Raw genomic sequence first — 12850 nt, 5'->3', positions numbered from 1 at the left:
CCGGGTATTAGTTGTCATTCAGCTTTTTCAGAAGCTAACAAGTGAATGCAAATCTGCAGTAGCTCAGGCCTATACTAAGTCCATATGATAATAACCAGCAGACATCATGTGTCTTTTTATGCTTTGTGGTTTTTTAATGTATACAAAATAGGAACATTTTCATCCTTTTATCAAAAATTTTTTTTTCATGTCCAGGCATTCAAAAACTTCTTACTTTACCTAAAGTGCAGCATGTGAATGGTGCCAGGATTGGCCTCATGATGTCATCTGGTAGATGTATCCAAGCCGTTAAGTGACTTGCAGCGCCACACACTCTCCTTGATGGAATGGGCTCCACACTTTTCAATGACGGTCTTCCCTTTGCCCGTATTGCCGCAGACTCTGTCTATAGGTGGAACTGCGTCCTGCTGCTGGGTTTCATCCTATAGATTAGATATGGCTAGATCATAACCTATTGCTAATATTGAACTCATGCCTATACATAGAGAAAAATGTAGAAAGTTGTTCTCCGCCTTTACACATGATATATTTGTTGCGGGCACTCAGTGGCAAAGTGGCGAAGTGGCAAAGTCTGCACTATGGTTTTGGCGGCACATCTACCGCAGATTATAACCCTTGCATTTTAAGGCAGCCTTCACACATACAGTAAATGGTGCAACATTTGCTGTGTATATTCAGCAGCATTAACCATACCCTATTTAAAATGATCCTTCACATGGAGCAGAAAATTTCTGCAACGATTCTGCAGTGTTTTTGAAGAACATAACATAATATGTTAGGTTGAGAAAGGACATATGTCCATCTAGTTTAGCCTTTTACACCAAAATGTTGATCCAAAGTAAGCAAAAAATCCCAATGAGCAGCCAAGAAGCCAATTTTCCTCATTTAAGGGGAAAAAAATCCTTCCCGACCCCAAGTCTGGCATTCGGAATAATCCCTGGATCACCGACCCTACTGAAGTAATCAGTGACTAAAACATATAATATTACAAGGTAACTATAATTTTGGAGTCGCTTTGGCCTATGTTTCCTCATCATTTTCCTAGAAAATGTATTCTACTTACAGCAGTCAGGAGACACGTTTGGTCTCCCAGACCCTTCTCTCTACCCTCATAAGACCTCTGATTTTTCAATTGACCAAGATGTTGAGCTTCAGAATGAGCTGTTATAGTTAACACAGTAGCATAAACTATGTAACTCTTCACACTGCACTCACCTCTAGTATCTTTAAGGTAGCATTGTCCCTGGCCCATGGAAGGCCTCCATGGCCTGCTGGCTTCTGATGGTATGTAACTTCATCTTTCACCTTCAATTGAGCTTCTTCAGTAGACTCTTTAGTGTTGAGTCTATTCATTTGTTCTATCATCTTTTCAGACTTCTCTCCATTAGTAATATCCGTCATTAACTGACCTTGGTAATACTTGGGAGACCAAAGGCCATGCCGTCTTTCTGGTGGCATGTTATAATAAGACATTTGCTCTCGTGTGGCATCATATTGGCACTGCATGGACAGCTGGTAATATTTTGTGTACTTATGGTCTACCTTCAAATGCTTGAGGGAAATAAAAGGATGCTTCATAGCTGCAATAGGGTTTATCCTCTTGTTGGAGTCCCAGGTTAGCATCCTCCTCATAAGCTGCACCATGCTCCTCAGGTCACTGCATTCGGCCAGGACTTCTGACTTTGGGTAGCAGGATTTAGTTGTATACATTGACTCTACCTGGTCTATGGATTTCAGAATATATTTCCTATTTTCGACAGGTTTCACTTTGGTTGCCACTTCGTATTCCTCTTTAGTTTTGATCCTCCATTGGATTCTTCTTTGGGTGTCTACCTTGTTCTTAAAGAAGAACTGGGCTTTACTTGCTGCACTCAGCAAATAGTTGTCTGGCAACCCTTGTGTCTCGCATATGTATCTGATCTGGTCATACTCGTTTCTTCCAGGGTAAAGTGGATAACCAAAGTGGAGCTCAGCTATAATACAACCAAGTGACCACATATCCAACTTCTCACAGAAGGGCAGACCAAGAAGGATTTCTGGAGCTCGGTAGTAGCGGGATTGTATATACGGCTCCTTCACATCTTTCACCTCACTTAAAATGCTGGCCGAACCAAAATCAATCACTTTAACTCTAAATAGATATCTTACTTGATCCACCAGCACTATATTTTCTGGCTTTAGGTCCGAGTGAATAATCGAGAGCTCCTTTAACTTGGAAAGCGCTTCTAAGACTTGAGTAGTGATGGTCCTTATGTGTCTTATGGGAACTGGAGCAAACTGGATCCCTTTCTGGTAGTCATACAAGTTCTGCTGCAAAAGCTCAAAGACAAAGTAAAATATATCTTGGACATAGAAATGTTCAAAGAAGCGTACAAGATGAAATGTATCTGGATCAACCTGACTGATTAAGTTAAGAAGCTTGATCTCGTTCTGGATCACACGGCTCCGGATCAGATCATTCTTGATCACTTTGATGGCCACTAGTTGTCCGGTTTCTTTTTTCTGAGCTTTCAGTACTTTTCCAAACGACCCACTACCAAGCTCCTCACTGATATGATAGCAGGCGGTTTTTGACTGCAAAAGCGCCATGGTCAGATATTGCTTTAACACTGTGCCAGGAGGAACTGCAAACTGCCAACTCTGAAGCCAGCGAGAATCTCCAGAACTCTGCCACATCACAATCACTAGTTCCGAGGTTGCCAGGAGAAGCCTGGGCTTTGTTGTGACCATCAGTAGACACCATGCTATAACCCACATTCTGCACAGTGACATGTCTTAATTGTGGCAATTAATAATTACTTTGTCTCTCATTTCTCATTATTAACCCCTTAATGACGCAGCCCCTTTTTCTTTTTCCATTTTCGTTTTTTCCTCCCCCCTTCAAAAAAATGGTAACTCCTTAATTTATCCATCGACGTCGCTGTTTGAGGACTTGTTTTTTGCGGGACGAGTTGTATATTTCAATGGTGCTATTTAAAGTACCGTATAATGTACTGAAAAACTTTTAAAAAATTCTAAGTGGAGTAAAATGAAACAAAACCCGACATTCCGCCATCTGTCACTGCGTCTTGTTTCTACGGCGCACAAACTGCAACACGACATGATACCTTTATTCTACGGGTCAGTACGATTACTACGATACCAAACTTGTATTTTTATTTTTTTTTACTGTACTACTCTTTTTTATTTTTTCAAAGACATTTAATTTTTTCAATTATTTTCTGAGGTCATCTTGCACGCGCAATACCTTTTTTATTTTTCCGTCGACGTGGTTGAGCAAAGGCTCATTTTTTGCGGGATGTTCTGTAGTTTCCGATAGTACCAATTTGGAATACATACGACTTTTTGATCGCTTTTTATTGCCTTTTTTTCTGGGAGACAGGGTAACTAAAAAAGTACATTTTTGGCGTTCTTTTTTTTTTTTTCGTACGACGTTCACCGTGCGGGAAAAATAATGCACTACTTTGCTAGATCGGACTTTTATGGACGCGGCGATACCAAAAACATATTTTTATTTTATGATTTAGATTTTTTAATAATAGATATGGCAAAAGGGGGGTGATTTAAACTTTTATAACTTTTTTTTTTTTACAATTAAAAAAACTTTATTCATTTTTTTTTTACTTTACTTTAAAGTCCCCCTGGGGGATTACAACCAGCGATGCTTTGATCGCTCCTGCAGTATTACGTCATACTGCCATTTAACAGGCAGTCTATCAAGCCACCCCACGGGGATGGCTTGATAGGCAGTCAGCTAAGGCAGCCTTGGGCCTTTCAGAAGGCCCCCGGCAGCCATGACACCTGCACGGCTTCCCCGATCTCACTGTGGGAGTGGCCATACGGGACCCTCGAACATAGTTTGGGGGATTTACATGCTGCTGTCAGAATTGACAGCGGCATTTAAATTGTTAATAGCCGCGATCGGCCGAACCGGTGTCAGCTGTAATAAACAGCGGACGCCCGCACTCCATGAAGAGAGGTCGCCCTGCGTCCTCTCTTCATACATTCCCTGCTGCTCCATGACGTACCCTTACGTCATAGAGCGGGAAGGGGTTAAAGGGGTTGTGCCATTATTAAAAGTTATGCTCTATCCTATTGATAACTACCTGATTGGCTGGAGTCTGACTATGGTAACCCCCACGATCAAGAGTATGGGGCTCCTGTGTACCCCTTATGAATGGAGAAGCAAACAAGCATGTGTGTTGCTGCTCCATTAATTGCAGTGGGATGGCTGAGTTCAAGCACTCGGCAATCTCTGGCAGTCCCATTAAAATGAATGGACGGCAGTGCATATGCTCAGCCACTACTCTTTGCATACAGGAGGGCACTTGACCCCTTTTTTGTGATTGGTGGAGGTCACATGGTCGGAGAGTAGCTCAGTCCCATTGAAGTGAATGTACTAGAGCTGCTATGCCAGGCATACAATGTACGGTGCTGTGACTATTGTGCCCTGAAGTGGCTGTGGAGCTTACTCGAGCAACTTAAAAAAGCTGGTCGTGGGGGTCTTGAACAATGGACCCCCACTAATCTGAAACTGATGACCTATCCTGAAGATAGGTCATCCATATCTGAGTTTCAGAAGACCCTTTTAACAAGTTTTGAGTTTATAGAAGGTTGGCCTCTGTTCAGAATCCTCATTACTTGGCCAGTGCAGAGACTGTTATAAAGATTGCATCTTGCTTTAGAGGACCGTCCTGCATTACACAGACAACCCATTGCTTTGGATGGAAAATGTGTAATGCTTATTTTTTCCTGTGGTGGCGCTGCAGGGAAATTGAACACTTACTGCCAGGTTTTAGTTTATTGTCAAAAGACCCTTCTAACAAGTAGGGATTGTCCAAAGGCAGCTCCCATTAAAGGGTTCTTGCACGTTATTATCAGCAGAGGGCGCTATTGGAAAACAATTGATAACTGCTCTCCTTTTTACTTGCTATACTTTCCCGTGATTTATGGATCCAGGAAGCTTCTGTCCAGCGCTGGCTCTGAATAGTAACACAACCCCCTCACGTTGTATCGAGGGGCTTTTCTTCCGTTCTACAGTGCATTTTCTAATCCAGCACCTATATTATTCAGTCATTGACCACTGTTCTGCGTTTTAAGGAAACTTTCGTTGGATTTCTATAATATACCAGAACCCATCAGCAGTGATGAGCAGACTTCATAAAAGCTCACTTCAGCCGGTTCGCCACATTTTGGCAAAACGTTTGGTTAAGTCGGAATTAGTTCGAACCAAGCTGGAACTTCAGCAACACCCCTAAAACTGTATAACACTAAGAGCGACCGCACTCGGGCGTAAGCGCATATACGCCTGCTATTGTGGGACGTATATGCGCTACGCAGGGCGCACGGTCGCAGACTATAGCACCCGTGTTAGTGCTTTTTACTGTACTTTTTTGCGCTGCGGGAAGCAGCGGTCCCAGTAGCGCCATGTTTGAGCAGGCGGGGGGCAGCCTACTTAGTGAGTGGGTCAGCTGACTTTAGAGGCCCAGGTGTTTTAGTTTAAGCCCGCAAAATCGCACAGTTCACGGCGTGGTTTTGCTCAAATAGGGGTCTTTGGTGCGCAATTGCGCACTGAAATAGAGCATGTCGTGTTTATCCCCCATGCTTAATATGCGCATAGAAAAAAACCACATGTGAAGGAACTCATTGAAATCAATGGGTTCTATTTTCTGTTCATTCGGCACGCAGATTTTGCGCCCCACTAATGCGCCCATGTGCGGCCACCCTAAGAGCCATAAAAGGTTCAGTTGCAAAACAAGCACAAAATACTGGAAAAAAGCACTGCACGCTAAATCCGGGTAACTGAGCAGAATGCAAGCGGACCCTATTATAGTCAATGGTGTCTGTTCGACACTGTTCAGTTCCTAAGATGGTACAGTTCGGCCACAGGGATCCCCCTTTCCTGCTCTTCAAATGGAGCAGGAATGCGGACCCCCCGACACCGGTGTAAGACCACCCTTAGTTCTTTTGAGTGTTTTTTTTTTAAATAAAAGGCTTGTATTACAACCAGGAAAATTCTGCTGGCCGCTGGGCCCGGCCTAAAAGAAAAAGATTGGGCATACCCACCGAACCTCTAGTAATTAGGCCGGATTCACACCAGCAAATTTGTATTGGATGGCAAATGGAAGATAAAAAAGGACACACAGAGATGGCATATGGAGGCCACATGGGACTGCACACGGATGGAAAAATATGTTTTTTGCGCACAGACTTTTTTTTTGTAACACAAGTGTGCGCCTGGGCTTCCAAAAAGTGCAGGACTGTAATATAATAATATTTTATTTTGGGACTAATTTTTATATCCTTTTCTATGACCAACCAATAATGTGGAATATTTGATATTCCGGCAATTGTAAGGTCTAAAGGAGCTTTTCTGTACGAAGTGGAGTTCACAGTTTCTATCCATAATTATCATGAATGCAGCCGCAATAAAAAAACAAACAAAACAGTTGCGTTCCCTGCTGCCGTGGCAGCTACGCCAAGGAATCTAGGGTAAAGGAATTACCTCTCTAATTCAGTTCACTATTAAATTAATTGTCCAGGATTAGAAAAACATGACTGCTTCATTCCAAGAACAGCCCCACCCCTGTCCACAGGTTATGTCTAGTATCACAGTTGTGTTCCATTGAAGTGAATCGGACTGAGCTGCAGTACCACATACAACCGTTGGACAGGTGTGGCACTGTCTGTTAGAAAGCAGCCATGTTTTTCTCACCTTGACCAATTAATCATCCAAGTCCCCATAGTAGTCCTGGTGGTGGTCGTGCTTTCATCTGAATGTAGCAATGACTTCATATAGCAAATGCAGACAAGTTATTAAGACATCATGAACTGTGTCGCTTCTTATTGTCCGTATACTTAGAAGTGCTGCATAAGCAGCTACAATGCCTTGATTCAGCTTGGCACTAAGTGTGGTTGATCACAGACTCGGGGTGAAGGTGGGTGGCCAAGCCTGAAAGTCAGCAGGTAGGTTCCACATTACTAGCCCGCTGACAATGCAAGTGCACATCTGTATATATGGCCTGTGGTTAGTACAAGTCCCATTATAGCAGAGGGTGTGATATATACTCAGCGTCCGGAACTGCTGAAAACAGACATTTTCCAACTGAGGAAGTGACTGAGGCAGAAGAAGGAAAATGGAAAGAGACAACTGTAAAGATAGCGGCCCGTCCACAGCCTGCAATTACCTACGAGGTCCGCAGACTTTACTTCAGCGTGCATCGCGATTATTATATGCTTTGTGCTGGAAACTACTAATGAATTATCACCTAATACAAAGTTATCGCCATTTATTGTACGTAAAACAATATATGTTTTTATTCTCTATTATCAGTCATCTGGGATTCAGGAATGGATTTATTCTACCATGGACCCTGGGCTGTATGAAGATTGGGCCACCCAATTTCTCTAAAGTTTGAAAATGATCCGAAGCCTACTACATAGATATGGTACCAGAACCAGGCTTTCTGAATAGTTATGGTAACAGAATCAGGGTTACTGCATAGATGTGAAAACAGAACAAAGTTTACTGCATTGTTACGATAGCAGAGCCAAGCTAACTAAATAGATATAGTACCAGAACCAATCTTATTACATAGATATGGTTCCAAAAGCAAGTGTACTGCATAGATACAGTACTAGAACCAAGATTACACCATAGATATGGTACCAGAACCAACATTACTGCATAGATACGATAACAGGATCAAAATTACTGCACAGATATGGTATCAGAACCAAGATTACTGCATAGATAGGGATAAGTGTAAGATATAGATCCAAACTCTGCAGGTAGCAGGGAATGCTTCAGAGAGCGCACTAACTGGACAGCTGTGGATGGTGGGTCCATGTGCAATGACAGATATTAATAGGGCATATTATAATCCACCAATACAGAATTTAAAGACGCAATGACCAAAAAAATGTCTGATTATTACTTTATCTGACATATATCCAGGTCTAAAAACCTCTATATTTGCAGCTGTACATTTTTAAACCGTGGTTGCAGTGTAGAAACCTGGAATTATAATCTCAGTAATACCGGTAGTTAGGAAGAGAAAAGTAAACTGTGCAGTATAATTAATGTCCACCAGGTGGCAGAGTTATGATAAAAGAAATGCTTGAAATAAACCGAAACCCAACACTGAGAGAGAATGGGGGTCTGAACAATCGATTTGAATTTCAAACAATTCCACATCTCCTCTGGCCCTATAACTAGGATAGTCAGTAAGTAGTGGGGCCACAATGTTGGGTGATGCAGTCATTAACGTGACTTTGCATTGATTCAATGAGTGCTGGAATATCGGGGTGGTGCTGACCATGTGGTATAGACCATAGTCCACAGTTCATCTTCATTACGAGGCTGTGAGAGAGCGTCCACTCAAAGTCCAATCATCTCCCCAGAGAGATGTGGTAATTGTGGTGGCCAAGGAATCACCGGGACACCTTCTAAAGCATGCCTGCTGATGTTCACTGTGTGGGGCGTGCGTCATCCTGCTGGAAAATGGCGTTGAAAATATGGTAGCGTGATGCGCTGCAGCATCTCATCAACATAATGTCGCTGTGGATTGTGGAGCCGTTCCTGCAAGACGCCGCAGGCCTCCATCTGTGTGTTCACATTTGTCTCCAGTCCCACTATGACGGATGCACGCTTAGTTCTGCTGACTAGCGTCTCCAAATGTGACCCACAATTGTGGCATACCATTGGGTTTCTGCCGCAGTACGGATATCATAACCAACCAGCTGTATGTAGTCCTATGATGAAACCTTTAGAAAACCTGTCCGTTGGATGAAATGGTTGGTAATAGCGTCTTAGAGGCATCTTCACTCCTTAAAGGGGTTGTCCCGCGCCGAAACGGGTTTTTTTTTTTTCAACCCCCCCCCCCCCCCCCGTTCGGCGCGAGACAACCCCGATGCAGGGACCTAAAGAAAGCTTACCGGAGCGCTTACCTTAAAGGGGTTGTCCCGCGCCGAAACGGGTTTTTTTTTTTTTTTAAACCCCCCCCCCGTTCGGCGCGAGACAACCCCGATGCAGGGGTTAAAAAAAACACCCGCACAGCGCTTACCTGAATCCCGGCGGTCCGGCGTCTTCATACTCACCTGCTGAAGATGGCCGCCGGGATCCTCTGTCTTCATGGACCGCAGGGCTTCTGTGCGGTCCATTGCCGATTCCAGCCTCCTGATTGGCTGGAATCGGCACGTGACGGGGCGGAGCTACACGGAGCTACACGGAGCCCCATAGAGAAGAGGAGAAGACCCGGACTGCGCAAGCGCGGCTAATTTGGCCATCGGAGGGCGAAAATTAGTCGGCACCATGGAGACGAGGACGCCAGCAACGGAGCAGGTAAGTATAAAACTTTTTATAACTTCTGTATGGCTCATAATTAATGCACAATGTACATTACAAAGTGCATTATTATGGCCGTACAGAAGTGTATAACCCCACTTGCTGCCGCGGGACAACCCCTTTAATCCCCGCGCTCCGGTGACTTCTATACTTACCGGTGAAGATGGCCGCCGGGATCCTCTTCCTCCGTGGACCGCAGCTCTTCTGTGCGGTCCATTGCCGATTCCAGCCTCCTGATTGGCTGGAATCGGCACGTGACGGGGCGGAGCTACACGGAGCTACACGGAGCCCCATAGAGAACAGGAGAAGACCTGGACTGCGCAAGCGCGGCTAATTTGGCCATCGGAGGGCGAAAATTAGTCGGCTCCATGGGAACGAGGACGCTAGCAACGGAGCAGGTAAGTATAAAACTTTTTATAACTTCTGTATGGCTCATAATTAATGCACAATGTACATTACAAAGTGCATTATTATGGCCATACAGAAGTGTATAGACCCACTTGCTGCCGCGGGACAACCCCTTTAACCCTTTGCAATCCAATTTTGGATTCAGGGTTTCCTAGGGGGCTTTCTCTTTCTGCCGTTATACAATGGCGCCATCTGCTGGCTATAGCCAGTCCTGCGGTATGGGACATGCTGGAGAGGCTCCCGACAACAGAGTGGCCAGTAATATACAGTAAGAATACCCTCCCGGACATCTTCTGACATTGGAGTTGTACAGCCTTCAATCAGAATGTCTTTAGACGTCAGACAGTGGATTGGAAAGGGTTAATCTGTGTCCATACACAAAAAAACTACAACACAAAGCAGTGTCCGTGGGTAGGACAACTTCAGCAAACTTAGCTTCAAAAACTGATTTTCCCCTTTTATCACACTCGCAGATCACGTGATTGGCCCAAAACGGCATCAGTTTGCACAACTTGTTTGTCTGGACGTCCTGTGAAAATGGCATAATGCTGTGACAAAATCTTCATAGTGTGAGAGACAGCGTATATGTTTGATTGTTGTACCGTGTAATACTATGTCACATGGTTGTGTGCGCCATAAACCCATTTCTGTAAATGTAGTGACCCAGTACTGGTCAGTATTAAAGGGGTTTTCCAGGGAAACTACTATTGATGACTTATCCTTAGGATAGGTCATCAATAGTTGATCGGCTGGGGTCCGTTGCTCGGGACCCGGACTGATCAGCTGAGCAGGCGCACGCTGTCAGCACCGCAAATCCACAGAAGTTGGAGTGGGAGCAGCAGAAGTCTCAGACCAACCTCTGTGTAGTGCCAGCACAGCTCACATTGCTTTCAATGAGAAATCTGTGCATCCACATACATTCACGGGAAAAACTCTCAAATCCGCGATCGGCCACAAGCATTTTAGATTCATTTCCGCGTTGAATCGCAGGTCGGTCTTCTTTGGCGAAAATCCACCTTTGTCATGTGGAGGCGGCCTTTGTGCGTGAACCCAACAGGATTGAAGTGTGCCTGGACTGGACCTGAAGTGGACCCCAAGGCTTGGATAAGGTTCAAGCACTATTGTGAGGGTATATGGGCCAGTACTAATACCGAGAAAAACTGGGACCACTATAAGGGCTCATGCAAAGATCGCTGATAACAGCGCTGTAAACATCACGTGAACGGCCTTCTACAAGCTCCGTGAAGTAGCCTGCTCACACGATCCGAGGAGCAGGCTGCTTGCTTTCCAGCTCCAATAGGAGCCTATGGAAAGCACACAGCAGAGATAGGACAGGTCCTATCTGTGCACACACCTCAGAGCTGATATGCGAGTTTAGACTTGCATGTCCTATCTTTGTTAGGCGCACACAGTTTTGCGCACCTAACAATCCTCCATGTTAACGCTTCTATAGGAACCTATGGTACCTATAAGAATCGTGTTCTGTGAGCTGCCTGCAGCACAAAAAATACATTCATCTGAACGAGCCCTAAGTCAGTTACAGTGATTAGGCTAATAAGGGAGATGAAACAATACCTCCGCAGTGCCACCTATTGGAAGGCAGCAATCCCTACAGTCAATGTTAGACTCTTTAGGCCTCCTTCCCACGAACGAATTTACGCAGCGTAAATCCGCGGCAAAAATCCGCTGCGTTGCCCCATGCTATTAGGTTCTATTGAACCTAATAGCACAATGCTCACAATGCGTAATTCCACCGCGGAATTACGCACCGTGAAAACTCCCGTCCTCACCCGCAGCATGTTCTATTTGCCGCGGGTGTACGCGCTGACGGCTTCCATTGCAGTCAATGGAAGCCGTCCGTTCACGCTATCTCCCGCTGCAATCAGCGTGTCACATGACGCGACGGCGGTGGGCGGGGAAGCGTCTTCACGCTATCTTCCGCTGGTAAGTATGGGGTCTCTGGGGGGCGCCGTGACGGGCTTCACTGCGGAATATTACGCGGCGGAGCCCGTCACGCTCGTGGGAAGGAGGCCTTATACAAGCCTTGTAACAATGACCAGGAATTGAAAGCAAAGTCAGAGCCCATGCACAGACAGCGGTTTCATAGCAAAGTCAGAATCCTACTGCACACTGATTAAGGGCAAAAACCCTGAAACAGCTGTCTGCGCATGGGCTCTGACTCTGCTTTCATTTCCCAGGCATTGTTACAAGGCTTGTATGAAGAGTCTAACATTGACTTTAAGGATTGCTGCCTTCCAATAGGTGGTGCTGTGGGGGTATAGTTTCATCTCCCTTATTTGCATATTACCCAGAGGAGCATAAATGGCCTTGTAAGTCTCCTCACTCACCTCACTGACCTGTGATTAGGCTATTGACAGATATATACAAGAGAAGCTTCGCGGCCTTGTGCAGAGATACACATACACAGGTGTCAGACTATCTAGCCACCGTGAACCCAAGCTGACATCCACAACTCCCGCTGGCTACATAAATAAACCCAATTCTGTAAAGAGGTTTTCCATGAAGCCACTTCTGGCTACGAACCAATTTTCACTTTCCATCCTCACCTTTCAAGAATGACAATTCCACAAGTGTTTTATTTTTCTCTCAGCATAGCCATATGAGGTCTTGCTTTTTTGCCGACAAGTTGTGTTTTTTTAATCGCACCATTTAGTGTACCGTATAATGTGCTGTTATGGTATTCATGGTGTGGTAAAAATGACATGTTATCTTAAGGCCGTATTCAGATAGCCAAGTGCAAGTTACACCCGAGACTCATAGCTACAACTTGCATTAGATGCATGTCCAGGGGAAGTGGGCATTACATCTCCTAGTCTCATCTGTGAAACAGATCAGAATACGATGCTGTGATTTCTCTACATGGACCAAACAAAGGTCAGTGTAAAAAATCACTTATCTGCATTGCCTCATTCATTTTAATGTTTCCGAGTTTGAAAACTGAGCAAACTTGGGCTGAAAAAAAAAAACAGCCGTGTGAATGGGCCCTTATTCTACAGCTCAGTATGATTACAGCAATACTAGATGTATATATTTTATATACATTACTAATTTTTTAAAAATTAAATCCACTTTTGG

At 44.5% G+C, this 12850-nt stretch overlaps 1 protein-coding gene across 1 annotated transcript; it reads right to left on the bottom strand.

The window, feature by feature from the left end:
- Positions 1-263: 263 nt before the first annotated feature.
- Positions 264-2589, bottom strand: HIPK4 (homeodomain interacting protein kinase 4). Its single transcript, XM_066582071.1, has 2 exons — positions 1216-2589; positions 264-422 (listed from the first exon to the last, which is right to left on the bottom strand). The coding sequence occupies exons 1-2, from the start codon at positions 2587-2589 to the stop codon at positions 264-266; spliced, it is 1533 nt and encodes a 510-aa protein (XP_066438168.1).
- Between the last annotated feature and the right edge of the window lie 10261 nt (positions 2590-12850).

Source organism: Eleutherodactylus coqui, chromosome 10 (genome assembly GCF_035609145.1).
Source record: "Eleutherodactylus coqui strain aEleCoq1 chromosome 10, aEleCoq1.hap1, whole genome shotgun sequence".
Classification (NCBI taxonomy): domain Eukaryota; kingdom Metazoa; phylum Chordata; class Amphibia; order Anura; family Eleutherodactylidae; genus Eleutherodactylus; species Eleutherodactylus coqui.
Note: the sequence above shows the minus strand (reverse complement) of the source record. Positions and strands in the feature narration are given on the sequence as shown.